Below are 19,212 nucleotides of genomic sequence, written 5' to 3' on the forward strand. Positions count from 1 at the left end.
TATATAAAAACCATTGGCCTAGAGTTCAGTCCTTGAGTGTGTGAATTAATTTGCTGACTGTGTACATCAAATGCTTAACACTGTGCTCTGATGCTGCCTTACTGCTCGACCAAGCTACCACTTTGGAGAGTAAGGTTAACCTCTGCCTACCTCTGGAGACCCTTGGACTCTAAACACACTGAACCTCACTTTGGTGCGGTATATATAGAGCCAGTTTCTTACATCCCCGCAGTAAAGAGTGGACTTATTTAATTATATGTTCAATGATGATTAGTGTGAACCATGGCAAGGCATGCTCAACATTTCATCCTTCTGATGTCAATAAACGGAAGAACTTAAATTGTGTAACAGTTAATACATGTAAATGGTGTGACTGCAGTATTAACTGCTGCAATAATTAACAGGCACCGGGAGGCAACAGACTGCTCTATAGAAGTGCAGGGGCCAACTCAGAAGGCCTAACACAATACAACCATTATCTACCGGCAAGGGGATTTTGAATGCTGGATGCTTCGTTTCATATGACGACACGTGTATGGTTCCGTTATGCTATATTCACGTGCAGTTTCTCAGAAAAAAGTTATGCAAGTCACATGCCGTCATGAAGTAAATTGAACGTTGTGGTTAAAATCGCAGACTCTGAAATTCAGAACCAGGTGTTATTAATATCTGCATCATTACTTGATCGCACATTGTGTGATTATGGGCAACTCCCTTTATGCCTCGAATGGGAAATGTGAGTAACTGTATAGATCTGTAAAATGTTACATTAAATCAATTGCACGTCGTGCTGTCTAGCACTGTACCAACTGTTTCTCCACGCCACTTTCCCATCACACTCCCAAATCCCCACAAACACTGGTCCACATACATGAATCCTGTTTGACACTTTCCTGCTCGTATACAGAAACAAGCATTTGCAATGCAATAGATCTCGCATTTACTTGAGTTTAAGCTACTGGCAATGTAAATGAATGCCTTTTATTTATGTTGTTAAAACAAAAAGTAAAAGGCATTGTTATTTGCAATGTCAATATCTCAAACTCACGTAAATGCGAGACCTATTGCATTGCAAATGCTTGTTATACCACTGGTGCCCGCTGCCCGCTCCAGTTCACCGATCTACGCTTGGCAGACGACATTATATTAGACTTTGATGGGCTGTCAGTTGCTCTACAAGGACAGACGTTTACTCCTACGCTTTCTTTTCTCCCGCCATGATACTCTAGAGAACATAGTAGATACTGGCAAATTGCCGTTTGCGATGGGCTCTCAGTTTTTTGGGATTCTATCCCTACCCAGTTGCGGAAGTTATCTCCCACTCTTGACACCCATATTTCACTGCTGCATATGAGGTATGGACGCTCAAAAATCTCCCGCCGTAGGCACCCACCTTTACAGTAAGCTCATGACCCCAACCTCTGACATTTGATATCTTAATCTCAACATCCGGAGCAGGCTCACTGCTAGAAAGCACTATGCAGTTTTTACTCCTATAGCAAGCGGTAGAAAGCGCAGTTAATTTTCCTCCAGGAGACACACTTGACAGTGAAAGAGCTAGACCACCTGGGTAGACTTTGGGGGGGGGGGGTGGGGGAGGGAGGGCATATTTTGCGCCACTACATAGGCTTTGGTATGGGTCCACCTTGGAGTCATTCGGTAGATGGATAAGGAGGGGAGCGATGCCTGTTTGGAGAGTAGACTGGATGGTCGTCCTCTATTTTTGGGGAGTGTCCTTTTTGAGGGGGCACACTTTTAGCCACCCTGGCGCGCTAGGCGACACTACTGCGGGTCCTGGGAGGGGACATTAATTGTGTTTGAGACACTAAACTTGATCGCTCCTGTGCCCTGCTACCCCGGTCTCCTCCACATGTGCAAGAAGAGCGCTTTGCTTTCGAGCCTGGATGCAGCACTGGTCCCTAGCTGACATGTGGTAGACACATGACCTTATCGCCCGGCTTTACTCCTTTCACTCAGCCCACACGACCTGTTGGTACGTCTGGACCATTATCTTTGTTCTCAGTCGCTGGTCCCCCTACTCAAACACATGGTTTATCTGGGCAGGATAGTTTCCGACCACGATGTGCAAATTATGGCTCTCCGATGGGCACCACCCCTTCGCTGGCATGGAGGCTACTGCGATACTGTCTCGAAGATCAGGTGTTCAGGCGGGAACAAGAAGGCTGCATCAAACAATACTTTGCAGAAAATCACAACAAAGCGTCCACCAGAAGACGGCATGGGATGCCTTTAAAGTGGTTGTGTGGGGGCCTGCATCCTCCAGATTGCCAGGATCCGCAGGACCCTTGAAAGGAAAATCAGGAGGGCCGAGGTTGCGCTGGCGGACCTTAGCAAGGTGAGGTACACAGACCCCACCCTTAGCTTGCATCTAGCGGATGCTAGAGTAGCACACGCAGCCCTACTAGAAAGCCTGTGAGGCTACAATTTCTCCGCGTATGCGGCCAGGATACACCAGGAGGGCAATTGGCCCGGTTTACTGCTGGCGTGGCTTGTTTGACAGGACACAGAACCTCTCCCCATTACCAAAGTTATATCGGAAAAGGGCGTCTTACTCGGTACACAAGAAGACATCCTGCAGGCCTTCTGTGACTATTTCTCGGTGTTGTACAGTGTGCTGTCAGACTCCATCTCGGCCTGCCCTGAGTCCCATCCTCCATGAAAGAGGCTCTGGAGGCGCTCCTTACGCCTGTGGACATGAAGCACGCAATTTGTGACCTGGCCTGCAGTAAATCTCAAGTCCTGAATGGGCTGCCATTGGAGTACTACCCCATATTCTCGGCCCTCCTGTCACCCAAACTGGCTGCCATGTACGAAGCAGCAGTGGAAGGGGGGCACCACCATGTTCCCTGTGCGAGTCCCTCCTGGTCTCCATCCCAAATCCTGAAAGATACCCCACACGACTTGCCTCATTCAGGCCCATTGCAAACTTGGAGCCACCTATAAGATCCTGGGAAGGCGCTGGCCTCCTAGTACGCCCAGATCCTTCCGAGACGGATGCTCTCGGATCAGAACGGATTTGTCCCGGGACGTAGCACCTCACAGAAACTCCGCCGTCTTTCATATACAAGACCAGGTGTGTGGGAAATCCCCCCGGTCGGCATGCCTTATTCTAGATTTGGAGAAGGCGTTTGATACCCGCTAATAATTTGCTGTACTGGCCCAGCTGGGAATAGGGCATAGGCTTTTGGCCTACACAAAATTGTTATACTCCGGTCCAGCTTCCCGAGTGCGCCTGTGCTGTCTCATCCCCATTCTCGATCCATTGGGGAACGCGTCAAGAGTGTCCACTATTCCCCCTATTGTTTGCGCTTGCCATGGAGCTGCTCGCCTTAGTGGGGAGGGCCAGGATTGGGGCATTCCTTTAGGAGACGGGACCCACGCAGCATCTTTATACGCAGGTGATCTACTCCTTTATGTGTGAGATATCACATCTGATCTCACGCCAATTCAGGACACCCTGACCGAGTTTCTCTGTGGCAGGGCAACGAGTTAACTGGGAGAAAGCAGCCATATGCCCACTTAACCTAGAGCAAGTTCTGCGAGAGGTAATCCTGGGGGCCACACGTGATTGCTGGGAAAGCCGGGCCCCTCGCTAACTGGGAATCTGCCTTAATCACACCGCTGATGACCTGTACGAGGGGAGTATCCGCAGGACGCTGACGAGCATCTGGGATCAGATGCATTTCTGGAGAACCCTTTCTTCGGTCCCCGTGGGTTGGATTGACCTGGTGAAAATGTTGGCACTCCCCTGCCTCCTCTATCAGTTTGTGAACCTCCCAGTGTTTCCTGCGCTCCTTTTTTTTTAGGAGTGGGCTTCCCTCATCTCGGAGGGGGTCAAGTCATCGCCAAGAGGCTTTATCCAAGCTGCTGCTGCCGACTGAACAGGGAGGCCTCGGAGCACCATCCTTTGAGATGTACTACTTGGCGGCACAGCTGCAGTGGCTGCCTTGTTGGACAGATGGCCGAATGGCCGATACCCTGACGAGGCCTCTGCAGAGACAGTCCCCTTACCCATTCCCACTCTCCGGCACCTACTCCTGTGGGCTCACGCCCTGCGACTACCTGTCCCCTGCAGGTGGAAATAGCACAGACATGCATGTCCAAGATCCACCGCCTCTCTCGGACAGTCCTTCTCTACTCTCCCGATCTGCTCTTGTTTGACTTGCTTCACGGGTGAGATTACTACACTACAAAAAGACATGCTGGTCTCGACTGCGCATTCCCTTCACGTGATGTGAGAACTTTTCACGGAGTAGGATCCAATGCCTTTTGCTTTATTAGCTGAGGAGAGCGGACTCCCACCGTGACAGCTCCTACTTAATCGGCGGCTCTTCCACATATGTGGGTCCCTGTGGGACCTTTCTGGAGCGGAGCCTGTGACGCATCCAGTCCTGCAGGCCATCCTGACCATGGGGCCGGACGCCACCTCCTCACCTGGCTGTACAAGGCCATACATGACCTGACTGCTATCTCCCTCCTCACCTTCCACCGCAAATGAGAGTAGGAATTTCGGCGGGCACTCCATGTAAAGGAGTGGGAATGTGCACTCAACTTCCCGAAGGTCTCCCGTAATGCACGTTTTATGAAGTGTACTTCATAGGGCATACCTCACACCCGGGCAGTTGCACCGACACTTGCCAGCCACACAGTTTGAATGCCCCCGCTGTCGCACTGTAGATGCCAAGCTTATGCACATGCTGTGGTCCTGCCCGGCCCTTCAGGATTATTGGCGGGCCGTGCATGATGCTCTGAGAGGTGACGGGGCATCCTGGACATAGCCTATTAGAAGGCAATCACCCTGTGCATTTTTAAAAGGAGAAAACACCTCTAATATACAGCTAAATGTAAGGCTGCACCCTTTCCTTTCCAAACTACCAGCAATAGAAATCTTTAAATTGGCCATTTGAGTATCTTCAATCTGATATAATAAGTTACATGGATACTAATCTCTGAAGGTGGACAGGCGTTGAGCCGATATCTCACCATTGCCCCATATTTCGGAATTTATCAAGAACGCATTGTACTGTATCTTTGCAGCTTGGGGTTATGCAGAAACAATCCACTTAAATACTAAATGCAATATCTTTTCTTATGCTCAGATGATCATGCAAGTTCTTCTGTGCCTTTTATCTTTTTCCGCCTTCTAGATGTCTAAATTTCAAGTGCATTCTAGAAAACCCAGAACTGTCTGAAAGTCAGTAATCGCAGCCTTAGCAGTGGTGGTTCTTGTAGTTCTTGAACATTTAGCAGGGGATCGAAGTAAGAGCCCTTGCAGAAAGACCTTTAGACTTCAAAACGGCTTCCATACCTCCTAACAGTTGCTTAGCATGAGGTCGTAGGAATCAACCCTTACTCACCTGGCCCTTCCTCTGGTAACATGAGTGCACTGAAGGCTACTAGGAAATCCACAAACTAGTTTCATTATAGAGTAAGTGGCTGAAACCTATTTCTAGGTCATTGTACAATAGGATAAAGTACTTTTAGGACACCCAATTGACTCATTTATCTGAAGTAGGAGCTTGCGGTGTACTCTATATAGAATCTTTTTCTGTGCTGTGAACAATTGCTAAATTGCATTTTTCTTTTTTCTTCTTAATCCAAAGTACTAAAATATTGTACTTTAATATTATAATTTGATTATTTGTAGGAAGGGAGGTTGACTTCCAAGACAGCAATAAGGAATACACAGAAGTACCACTTGATTCTCTGGGTCTCCAAGTGCCAGAGATTCTTACTTCGCCAACAAAAGGTGAGTGTTTAATATCTGTTAAAGTGAAAGTAGCTGTTTGTTTTTCAGGCTGTATTATTTTATAGATCTGCATTCTTGGATTTCTTTTTGCTGCCAAAAGGAATATGTATGGCTGTTGATTTTTGTAAGGCCTTTTAGTAACATTAGGAAGAGCTGTTTTGTGGAGGCCAATTTGATTTCACATGACCTCTAAAAAGACTCCCCGCATTAACTAAATCAGTTAATTTTTTCCTGTTTCAGCCGATTAAATGTTTCCATCTTCTGTCTGGCTCCATGAAGTGGTTGTGTTGGTTCCTAAACTTGGCAGCCATGCGTTCTTGGAAGGTGCCCTTCCATATTGTGGCCAACCTTTTTAAATCCAATTTGTTCTTCAGAAGCCATTGATGTGTTCTATTCTTCACCATAGATTATACTTGATATTCATAAAAGGCTCAATATCCCAGTGCCTGTGCAGGATCCTGCAACATCTCTGCACTTGTGCATAGTTCTGCATCATGTCCACACATTATCAAGATCCGGAATAATGATTTTAAAAAAAATGTTCAAGGTAAAAAACCAGTCAAATGAAAGGAAACCTGCTTGAAATAACAACATTAACTTATTTTGTTTTCTGGCTAGCCAGAATGTAAATACAGCAGTGCAGTTGGCTGAGAAACACCACTTAAAATAGAATGAACTACATAAAATAAAAACAGGAAATTGTGCCCCATCAAAATTCACACAGTATACACAGTAAAAATTCACACCAGCTGTTATAAAAACTTTGGAAGACTGCACTTTCCCATCAAACTCAGCGTGGTGTTGGTTTGTTTTTTTAGCTCTTTGAGGAAGATCCTGAAAACAAAACTGCTTATTCAAATCTATTTTTCTCTAGTAAGTATTTTTCTCTAGCCATTAACAGTGCCCACTTTTTTAGGACATCAACTGCATTCTAAAGTAACCAGCCAATGAGGTTAAAGTGCTTTCTGCCTCACCCTTTCAAACAGGTGTTCATACCTCAGATTATTATTACATGTTGTGTGGAAGTTAGTTCTAGGGCTTTGCTCCTGCTTCAAGTCAGGTAAGTGAACTTTGTATCCTTTTTCTTGTTCTTTAGGTGTACATTTGAACCCTACTGGCTCTGAACAATTGGAAAATCCAAGAAACGATTTTTTAAACAAAGGGAGAAAAAAGAGGACTAATACCGCCAAGTCCTGAAAAAGAAAAACTAGGCCGAAGGTGAACCTGAGAAAAAGAGGCACAAAGAAACTTTAATGAAGTCAACAGGCACCCATTCTCTAGAAAAGCAGTGTAAAGAGAGACATTCTCTGTAATCTATTTCCCCACAGTCCCCTCTGCTGACAAAGAAATTTTAGGATTACCCTATTGCTGACAGTAAGCCCGCTGACAACCTCTGCCACGACGACCCCAACCGAGCCTACTTTGATGCCAGGAAAAGCAAGAACCCAAATAGGTCACTGCCTCGAAAGCCTTTTGCTGACACCACTTTCGACTGTGAAAATATAGACTGACTCATCGTTGAAGAAAGAACCAGCAACTTGCTCGTCGATGAGATTATGGAACCTCCACCAACAACACCACCTTCAACAATTCTGCGGTCTACTGCTTCTTTCCCCTTGACTCCTCTAAAACCAGAATATTCTTCTGCTAGGAAAATTCTATCTCCGCCCCAACCCAAGCTGCTGGACACTGAAGCACAAGACCACTCTGATCCAGAAAACGTTTGATACAGCCTATAAGACAGGTGAAGATGAACTGCCTGTAAACGGAAAAATTATTATGCATATTTGCCTGAAGTCTTCCATCTAAACTTCCCTCTACAAGACTAGGAGGAAAGAGTGTACTATGATCGCATTCTGACCTTTGAGTAAGTGTATGAGAACTATGGACAGCATCCTATGATGCACCTGCACCAACGGTATTGATACAAGAAGGTGATCAACATCCACCTTAAACTCCCTTTTAACTGGTACAACACTTCACAGATGTGCCTCAAGCACCTATCCAATTCGAAACCTCTGAGTAAGACTATACCAGTGCAGAAGGGAAAGAAGTACCCGCATCTGATAGATCAAGGGGTGGTGAGTGGATTACATACTTCCTGTCACAAACCCACCAACATATTTTGGTCGAGGCATGTGTGCTGTAGATACACATGCTTTGCATACTCCAGCCATCTAGTTATGGGTCCGGATGTTCGCTAGATGTTTTTCTTCGAAGAAGTTTTTCCCTGTCATGAGGTTAAGTGACTCCTCCTTTCGGGGATAGTGCACATGGGCATCCACTCCATTGTTAGATTGCTTTCTTTCCGCCATCGGGTTCGGACGTGTATTGCTGCGCTCCGGTTCGAAACCGTCCTTTGGGTTCCCCTTGGTGCGCAATCCACGGTACCCTCAACGGTATTGTTATCGTATGCGTTTTCCCTCTCTCCACGTTATCGATTCGATCAGGAAAGTTTCCCTCTTCGGTAGAAAACATCGTGGGTGGCCTTCGGGCCTAGCCGCGTTGGTCCAGCCTTCTGATTGGACTCTGTTTCAGTTCTGTCCTTGGTGCCTCTTGAAGTACCCTCGTACCGACCTATTCCAAGTCTGCAACTTGTGCCTCTCACCGTAGCACAAGGAAGAACATTGTGAGGCTTGTCGGTCGTTTCGATCAAAAAACACCCTTTCGGGATCGTCGTGCTCAACGACGAGAAATTAAACGTCTAAGCCCTCCACATAATCTGGATATCTTCAGAGAAGAATCCAAACAGGAAGAAGCGACAGCTGCAGAAGAAGAGGGAGCCTTCTTGGTCCCAGAACCAGATTCTGACTTAGAAATCAAATTGGAGTCCGAGGACATTCGAGCAGGACAGGGTGCCATGAGTACTAAAGCCCCCTTACCCCATAAACTCTTTTCCACTAAACATAACTCTTAGGCACCACCTCAGTCTACGGGCCTTGGTTGGCACCGAGACGATGTTTCCGACGCCCTACCCTCGGGCCCAGCACCGAAACAAATAGTCAAGCCTTCCAACTCGGGATCGAGTCGAGACAGATTCTTTGGATCCGAAACATTCTACTCTGAAAGACTAATCAAGTTCGTAGCCGAAATCTTCCGCTTCGAAGGATAAAAAGGACAAGACCGGGTTGACACAAACATTCGGCGCCAAAATGTAAAGAAGATCTTCCATATCCCCCTGAGCCGATCTTAGATGTCATGAAGGGCAGTTTAGACCCGAAACAGAAAAAGCTATACATTAACTCAGATACTGGACATATTTTAGCTAAATCTCCTTCAAAAAGGAAAGTTAGTTCAGAGGACAATAGGTATAAGATTCCTCTTAAGAAAAAGGATATTGCTACATGTCCTACCCACCCTACTTTGCCATCCCATCCACCATTACCACAATTGCCAGCCTCAGATCCACTGCATATAACACCACAGGGGTCTTCTCATACACAACCTAGTGTAGGAGATGATGAGGATAAGAATGTTCCCTTATAAATAGATCCATTGGATGATTATAATATTGATCCACCCATGGATAATGATCCAGATTTCTACCCTGCTAAACCATCACCTCCAGATGATAACATATCTTATCAAGAGCTGATTTCAAGGGCAGCAGCTTATCATGGAGTTACACTGCACAAAGAGGCTTTAGATGACGACTCTTTATTTGAGACACTAGGGTCTTCACATAGGACTAGTCAGTCTCCTTCTGTTGAAAGGCATGATAAGGCATGCAGATGAGATTTTTAAAGACCGTGTTCATGCATGTATTTTAACACCTAGGGTTGACCAGAAATACAAACCATCACCATCTGAACCTGTTTTTTATTAAAGGACAGCTACTCTTGGACTCATTGGTAGTTTCTAATGCTTGTAAAAGAGCACACTCACAGACCTCTGCAGATGCACCTCCCCTGGACAAAGAATCTAAATTCATTGATGCATCCCGTAAAAGTGTGGCTTCTCAAGCCGCTAACCACTGGCATGTTGCCAAAACACAGGGCCTACTAGCTAGGTATGACAGAGCACACTGGGACGAGATGGAAGGCCTACTTCAATACCTCCCAGAAGAGCACAAGAAAAAAGCACAAGAGCTAGTCCAAGAAGGAAAACGTATATCTAATTCTTCTATTAGATGGGCTGTAGATGCTGCTGACACTGCAGCGAGAGTAGTTAGCACCAGCATTCTTTTACGTCAACATGCCTGGCTTAGGATTTCAGGTTTTAAACCAGAAGTTCAGCAAACTATTTCAAATACCCCCTTTGATAGGCAACATCTTTTCGGACCTCAAGTTGATGAGGCTTTAGAAAAGATGAAAATAGACACGGACATGACTAAATCCATGGGAGTGCTTCAGTCCCCCTCAAGCAGAGGCTCCTTTTATAGGGCAAGGTCAAAAACTACATCCCCAGACCCTAACTCTTCCTCATATAAATCCAACACACAACTATCTTCCTCTAGAGGCTTCTACAGAGGAGGGTACAGAGGAAACAATTTCAAAGGTTGGGGTAAGAGCACAACAATGTGTAACTCCCCTTACACCCAATAAAGAGTGACTTGCCTACACTACCCCCGATCATTTAACACCTGTCGGGGGAAGACTTCAACAATTTCTCACCATCTGGAAATCCATGACATCAGACAAATGGGTGCTAGACATTATCCGACATGGTTGTTGTCTGGAGCTCACCAGCTATCCTCTCAACCTCTCACTCACAAACTCTCATCAGAGCACCTGCAGCTTTTCAAACAAGAGGCACAAGCTCTTTTAGCAAAAGGAGCCATAGAACCAGTTCCGTTACAGTACCAAGGGTTAGGGGTTTACTCTCTGTACTTTCTAATCCCAAAAAAGGACTGCTCCTTAATACCAATTTTGGATCTAAGGACGTTAAATCTGTACATACTATCAGAACATTTCCACATGGTCACGGTTCAACAAGTACTTCCATTTCTACAGCAAGGCGATTTTATGTGAACACTGGACTTAAAAAAACGCATACTTTCACATCCCGGTTCACCTAGCACATCAAAAATATCTCAGATTTTTGATAGCAGAAAAACACTATCAGTTCAAAGTACTCCCATTCGGAGTTACTACTGCTCCCAGAGTATTCACAAAATGTCTAGCAGTAGTCACAGCACATCAAATTCATGTTTTCCCATACCTAGAAGACTGGCTCACCAAAGCCAGCACAAACCAAAATTATGTACAACACTACTCCAGACCTACTCCACCACTTTGGTTTCACGGACAATGCACAAAAGTCTCATGTTCATTCTTCACAAATGCAGTCCTATCTGGAAGCGACTCTAAACACTTGCACAGCTCTAGCATCTCCCAATGCAGCCAGAATTCGAAATATTAAAACTCTGCTGCTACAGTTTCAGATCAATCAATACTTAACAGGACTTTCATGCAACTGTTACGAATGATGGCATCATGCATTGCAATAGTGCCTCATGCAAGGTTACACTTGTGTCCTCTACAAGAGTGTTTAGCATGTCAGTGGAATCAGTCTCCAGGTCAAATAACAGATCTAGGGCCATATGTACGACCATTTTGCATGCACAAACGGGTTTGAGAACCCGTATGCGCATGCAAAAACAGCATGGGGAATGAACAAACCCTATTTTGCGAGTCGCAAAATAGGGTTCTGCGACTCGCTATTAGGAAGGGGCGTTCCCTTCCTAATAGTGAGCTCAACCCTATGTAAGAAATACTCGCAAATTACCACCCTCTTCAAGAGGGTGGTAATGCACTTGCAAAAAGGAAGGGGTCCCCAGGGGACTCCTTCCCCTCTGCAAATGCAGGGGAAAATGTGTTCGAGGCATATGAGCTGCAGAATGCACACTGTGCATAGACCGCCATCTGGTGTTGGGCTCGGATGCTTGCACCTTGTTGTTGTCCTGGAAGAAGACTTTTGTAGTCACGAGATAGGAGACTCCTCCCTTGGACATATAGTGCGCATGGGCATCAACTCCATCCTCAATTGTTTTTTCCGCCATCGGTTTCGGATGTAACTTCAGCGCTCCAGTTCCGCACCGTGTTATCTAAACCTTTTCGACGTGCAAAGCATATCAAACTCGATGGTATTGTTTTCGATTGCGTACTTTTGAACGCGCTACTCAAATACTCTATTCCGGTCGTCGACGCGGGCCGCTGGCCTATCGGCGCCATTCGGGTCTACGGCTAATGGAAAGGACTTCATTAAAAAAATGCCCCCTGTGAGGAGCTAAATTTCCACACAGCGACCAACACAAGGTCTGCAACCTCTGTCTCTCCCAAGCACGAGGAGAAAAACTGCCAAGCCTGCGCCTCCTTCCGCTACAAGAAGACTATCCGTGATCGCCGGGCCCGACGACACGTTATGGCGCAACAAGCTGCACCTGTGCCAGAAGACATCTTCGATAAACGCCCGATGTTCCTGAGGCAGAAGATTCGGAGGATCTGGATATCGTTTCCGAGGCAGACGACTCCGATGACCACATCACTCCAGGTCAACGAGTGAGTACAAGTGTCCCTGCCCCGACCGTACCCGAGAAAAAGAAGGCACCAGTCAAAACTTCGCCTGCAGGCCCCAGTCGCGACCAAAACAAAGCTTCAGAAGTCCTGCCCTCGGGCTCGGCTCCGAAGACAAAAGAAAAGCCTTCCGGTGTTGCAGGGATTCTGCTTATGCGCAGAACTATGCGCAGGAACCCAGGTCCTCAGTGAATTGTGGTGTACCAAAAACTCACCTCAGAACCCAGAACCCCTCATCCGGCCAGCATCAGTGTCCCATTCGTTATCCGAGGTTTAGCTCGGCGGTCCCAATGTATAGACAACCCAGAACAAGCGACTTGGTATATTTCTCAGGAATGGTGGGAATCAGAAATACCTTTTCGTAATTATTCTCGTACCAGTCCACAACAGAGTAAACAGAGACACGGTAAAAGTTTAACGAGTTTTTTATAAACCTCGTGTCCTAAGATGCAGCAGTTTGGCTAACATTAGCAGACAAACGATTAAAATCAAAACCATCAGCATAGTTACAATACCATAGAAAATGAAAGGAGTAATCCTACTAAAATGACAGTGGCTCTAGGCCACCTTCCTTTCTCTAACGCACTAATAGTATTATTAGACTAATAAAAGGTCTCTATGCTTGAATGGGGAACCCCATACCGTAAAGATCAGCTCAGAGAGTTCACATCACAGGATCAGCTATGCTCTGCTCCTAGGAACGCTCTTCTTCCGAATGTAATGAAAGCATGTAACACTGCAATATTAAAAGCACTCGACTTTCAGGTATTTGCAGCTGCGTGCGTGTTATGGCTAAACTAGTGGGCCGATCAACCTGAACTCAACAACATGCACCGTCTAGCGACCCATACTGTTTCTTTTACACTGTGTACAGACCAAGGTCGCTGCTCACTGTTTGGGATGTTAACAACAGACAGTTCTCATGTGAAGCAAAGTCGAGGAAGCATTTCTCAATTGAATAACATGTGACTACAGTGTCGTGTGCAAAAGCAGCAAAAGCGGCAAGATGGCATTCTAACATCTAACGCGGTTATGCTAACTTAGCATTATACATATGTAGATAACGATCTTCACTACACCGGCAGCTCGGGACCGAGCAAGCCACAAATCAGTGCCCCCCAAACACCGTCTGCGACGAAGCCGGGAGCTCATCCTACTCTTGCAATTCCCAAAAAGAATTGGCACCGAACACCTCGGCACCAAAGGAGCAAAAGGCCTCTGATCCGAAACCGAAACATTCAGAACTGAAGAAGATTTCCGACTTGACGCCGAAGGATCCAAAAACCCCTTCAAAGGCTCCAGAGCAGAAATCTAAACCTCGCTCGGGACCGAAAAAATCAGCACCGAAAGCAGTTACCGAAGAGGAAGAACTTTTTCGGCTGGATCCAATGGATCAGAAACAAAAAAACTCTAAGTGGACCCCAAGACAGGCCATATTGTCAACGTTCCACACAAGAAGAGGAAATTGGACCCCCACACATCCCTGGTGTGCCTGTGAAGAAAAGAGACTGTGCCACTTCACCTTTAAGACCCTCTTCTCCTGTTCTTCCTACTAAGCCTTTCTCTCCTCCAAAGTCTCCCATACTCACCACCACCACAGGATGATGATGATTTAGGGGGTGGTGGAGGGAATAATGACCCTTTCACGGACCCTGATGACAACGCAGACGTGCCACAGGACCCATGGGATGACTACGATGACCCATTAGGTCCTCCAGACCTTGCTGTTCCCGATGCATACCCGACAAAGCCATCTCCCCCAGATGACAATATTGGTTTTAGTCAGCTCATTGATAGGGCTGCCCAGTACCATTGCTACTTGCTAGATGCAATCTGGCATATTCATCTATAAGATTACATCTGGCTGTCCTTGCCGCCTACCTACAAAACAGACAACATTTGTCATTAGTACCCGCTATCAAAGCTTTTATGGAAGGCCTTAAAAGGATAACTCCACCCAGACTGCCACCCCCTCCAGTGTGGAACCTAAACTTTGTTCTTACTAGACTCGTGGGTCCCCCATTTGAGCCTTTTACACAAATGCGAATTACAATTCCTTACATGGAAAGTAGCTTTCCTTGTCGCAATCACCTCTTTCAGAAGAGTAAGTAATAATAATAATAATAATAATAATCCACATTTGTAAAGCGTGAACAATCACCCGTAAGGGTCTCTAGGCGCTGGGGGCCGTTGGGAAGATTAAGCAAGCTATTGCCCAGAGTCACATGGTGCTGGGCTAAACTGCTGCCGGCACTGGGGATTGAACCGTGATCCCCAGAGTCAGTCGCCCTGGCCGCAGCGCCATATCTCTTCCACCTTAAGTGAGATCCAGTCTTTAACCATACAAGAACCATCCTTACAAATACATCGTAATAAAGGGGTTCTTAGGACAAATCCAAAATTACTTCCCAAAGTAATCTCTGCTTTTCATCTTAATCAATCAGTAGAGTTACCAGTGGTTTTCCAAAACCCTGATTCGGTAGTGGAAAGAGCTCTTCACACGCTCTACGTCAAGAGCCTTACTTTATTACATAGACAGGACTAAAGCCTTTAGAAAGACAAAACAACTCTCTAGCTTTCTCTCCACCTCATAACGGCAACCTCATCTCCAAAGCTGAAATTGCCAGGTGGATAGTCAAATGCATTAAGATATGCTACCAGAAAGCAAAACGCACATTAACAATTCCCCCTAGAGCGTATTCAACCCGCAAACTAGGGGTTTCCATTCCATTCTTTGGGAACATTCCCCTGAAGACATTTGTAAGGCAGCGACATGGTCTACCACACACACCTTCACCAAACACTTTTGTGTAGATGTGCAGGCAAAGCAACAAGTTTCTGTGGGCCAGGCTGTTCTTAAGACACTTTTTCAAACCACTGCAACTGATACAGGTGACCACCGCTAGGGGAGACACTGCTGTACAGTCTATGCACAGAGTGTGAATTCTGCAGCTCATATGCCTCGAACGGAAAATGCTATTTAACAGTATGCATCTGTTGTTGGCGTGTAGGGCTGCAGAGATTCACACGACCACCCACCAACCCGGAACCTGTATCTGTTCCAGTGTTATCTTACTTAGATACATTCACATGGACATCTTTTCTGTTTCTACAAACTCCATCATTTCCCATCATGGCGAAAAACAATTTGAGGATGGAGTCGATGCCCATGCGCACTATTGTCCAAGGGAGGAGTCGCCGATCTCGTGACTCCAAAAGACTTCTTCCAGGACAACAACAAGGTGCAAGCATCCGAACCCAACACCAGATGGCGATCTATGCACAGTGTGTGAATCTCTGCAGCGCTACCTGCCAAGAACAGATGCATACTGGTAAGTAGCATTTTCCTTTAAGGGCAGGCAGTGGTCCCAGGGAGCACTGCCTGCCCTTAAAAAATGAAACAAAAATGTTTGGATTTTTTTTTAAAAATGCATCCCGAAAACGGGCTGCATTTTAAAAGGAAAAAAAAAAAAACTGCTTTATTTAAAAGCAGTCCCAGACATGGTTGTCTGCTGAGCCCAGCAGGCCACCATACCTGGGAGGGTCTGCCATGCCCAATGGGGTCGCTAATTGCGAGAGGCTCATTAATATTCCTGAGCCTCTCAATTTGCGACCCCATTGGGAATCGCTAACCGTGTGACGTACGCTGTTGTACATTGGAAATAGCGCTTCGCAAATTGCGAGTTGCAAAAAACTCGTAATTTGCAAGGCGCTATTTCCACGGTCGTACACAGGGGTGTGGAATTTAATAAAATATTTACTTGTCCAAGTGGCAGGCTTCCTCATAAATCTACTTGTCCTGTAACAAAATCCAGTTGCCCCTTTTGCGCAATGTAATGCGGTGACAAATTATGACAGCAATCTCATTATATAGGAGCTCTAAAATAGCCTCTCTGTTTATGCCAGGGCTCTTTCATAGTAGGGTTTGAATACCAGCAATTCCCTTATGTTGCCACGTTTCCGCAGATCTACGTACTGGGGCTGAAGGTAATGGTAAGCAGTAGTTCCAGGGTTGGAAGGCCCTTCTGAGTCTGTGCAAATCTACTAACTTGCATGTTTTAAGAGTTTTCACCAACTCTTCTCTAATCTTTTCCCATACTGAGAAAGGTTGGATATTTACTCCTGACAATGACAGACCTAAAACTTCTTCAAGGATTGGGGAAATAAGTGGTTAGAGGTAAAGTGAAATTGCAAACACTCAGATTTATACATGAGCAAATCTACACCTGCATTTTTGATCATGCTTAAATGCAGTTCACAAATATTTTCTAGGAGTACTATTTCTTGGCCTACTTCTGAAAAGTCTTGTAAATTCACGAACGTTTTACATCTGCACTTAATCCAAGGACATGGGTGCACTTTATTTAGTAATTGGGACCCTAATTAGGTCTGGGGTTAACCACGACCTTTTGTGTGTATTAAAATTTTGTCTCTCTTTTTTGGTCTATTGGCTAGCTTCACTGGGAGTGACAGCATTCTGTTCTTTCACAAGGAGAATATTGATAGTCGTTTTGTTCAGTGCCAGGTACTACTATGCAATGTGTGCTTTTTGAAACCAAAACAATTTTTGCTTTTGCCAATGTTTGTTATAATGGCAAGGGTCCAGCAGCTCCCACACTAATAATGTTTTACAAAAACCATGCCAAAACAAATTACGTATTGACAAAACCAAAAGGCTGACCAACTATTTCAGATTGCTGGCTTTACCAATGCTTGTTTATTTTTGTTTCCCATAAGCTTATTAAAACTAGTTACACTTATTTTCCATTATTAATATTTCGGGGAAATACTAGCATGAATCAACACATTTTACTAAATAATGCTGCAAAGAAATGGTACATATATTTTTTCAGTAGTTTAGCAAAATGTTTTTGCATTTGTTTTGTGAACATTTTATTTTGAAAGCAAAGAATCCTCAAACTTGCTTTCACCCTTCTGCAAATATTTGCATGTAATCTGAGAGCATTCTGGGAGCAATATACATATCCTCATATTGTTAAACTTTGCAAAGGTGTGGCACATTTTTATACTATAACCACTGTCAGTAGCGCAGTCTGAGCTTACAACATTTACTTAGAGAGCTCACCCTAATAATAAAGGCTTTGCATTAATGAACCATTAATACAGGTTTGAACCGCATTAACACATGGACACATATATTACCTTAACTGCAGGCAATGCCTTTCCCTGATCCATAATGTTGTACTGTAAACTGGCAGCCAAAGGGTTTGTGCTGTAGGGGTTGGCCTACTTGTCCCAAGGACAAAATACACATGAAAACATGTTGCCCTTGAACCCAAACACTGTCCCGGGCGTCGGGCTATAGGAATTCCACATTCCTGCGTACATCTGGCCCCAAGTGTTGGTAGACAGCCGCACCTATCGCTCTCTGCAGTGGTGGAACACACAAAACAAAAAGGTGGCCCTTCATCAACCCTCTTCAACAGATCGTGCTAACAGCAGACTCATCTCTCACAGTTTGGAGTGCCCATCTTTTGACAATTCAAGATCTATGGGACAACAAGTACAGAAGTCTTCACATCAACTATCTAGCGCTTCGAGCTGTGTATCGAGTGCTGAAAGCTTTTCAGTCTCACCTCATTGGGGAAAATTATCCTAGTCTACACAGACAATTGGACAGCTATCTACTATGTACAAAAACAGGGGGACACACATTCTCTGCAACTGTCACCCCTCTTTTAGACCATTTGGCAATTCATCACAGAGTCCATCTTCTGGCTGAGCACCTCCCAGGAATGAACAATCAAATTGCCGACCTTCTCAGCAGAAGGCGGCAACAAACACACAAGTGGGAACTTCATCCCCAAGTTCTCTGCCATACGTTCAACAATGGAGATTCCCCTGTAGTTGTTGCAGTTTTCATTATTTACATTACATATGCATGGACATCTCTATACTACACTTACTCACTCCATTCTCACCCTCTTGCGGGAAAACTATCTAACAATGGAGTCGATGCCCGTCCGCACTATCACCGAAATGAGGAGTAATTTTACTTTGTGACTGGGAAAGACTTCTTCGAAGAAAAACTACTTGCAAACATCCGGACCCAACACTAGATGGCAGGAGTATACAAAGCATGTGAATCTACAGCTCTACATGCCAAGGACAGCTGTTTACTGGGTAAGAAGCATAATCCTTTGTGTGCAAACATACCAGGCCAACAGAAGTTTTGAAAAATCTCTCAGGTTGTTTTCTCAGGTCCTGAATGACCAGCTAATAAGTGGAAATGGCATTAAACATGAGTTGCTCTTGGAACTCATTGGGGACCAAGAGTTGTGGTGGTTCCGTGGGTCCTTCTACTCTATACCGGAGTGTGTTTTGTATTCCGAAATGAGGTTAAACGTGCGTATTATTCTGTCTAGCTTTATTCCAAATAGGTTGTAATAATGTATCATTCATTTGTATAAATTGAAAGTTGCGGTCAATCATCCAGGGTGCTGGAGTCAAGAAAGCATCCTGTGGGGTTGTCCTTTTATCTTCTGTCTGTATGAGTCCTAAGAATAACATCCTCATGAAGACCCTGCAGAACTCCTACCTCAACTTCTATCTCCTTAGCAGAGGTTGTAGAAATCAATCGCACCACAGGATAGATTTTTTTGTCCCCAAGTACACATCTGACATTATAGAAATCCCCTTCTATTATCTGGGACGGGAGTACTAATTCCCCTTGTACAACGGATTGGAACCAAAATCCAATAGGGCGGTTGTCCATCTGCACACTTACGAAAAAGCATTTGCAATGTAATAGGTCTCGCATTTGCAAGTGTTTAAACTATTGGCATTGTAAATCTGTTTTGATAATTAACACATAAATAAAAGGCATTGTCATTTACAATGCCAATAGCTCAAACTCTTCAAGAACTGTTGCTTTTCAAATAAGCGGCTGCTATTGTCCCAGGTTGT

At 45.1% G+C, this 19,212-nt stretch overlaps 1 protein-coding gene across 10 annotated transcripts in view; it reads left to right on the forward strand.

Annotated features, from left to right (window-relative positions):
• EHMT1 (euchromatic histone lysine methyltransferase 1) overlaps positions 1-19,212 on the forward strand; it is a 1,124,912-nt gene that overhangs the window by 451,109 nt on the left and 654,591 nt on the right. For all 10 annotated transcript variants that reach the window (XM_085611576.1, XM_085611658.1, XM_085611650.1 and 7 more), the window contains one exon: positions 5,669-5,770. In XM_085611576.1, coding sequence (XP_085467702.1) covers positions 5,669-5,770 — 102 coding nt within the window. The remainder of the gene's footprint in view (positions 1-5,668; positions 5,771-19,212) is intronic.

This window comes from Triturus cristatus, chromosome 1_2 (assembly GCF_964204655.1).
Source record: "Triturus cristatus chromosome 1_2, aTriCri1.1, whole genome shotgun sequence".
Classification (NCBI taxonomy): Eukaryota; Metazoa; Chordata; class Amphibia; order Caudata; family Salamandridae; genus Triturus; species Triturus cristatus.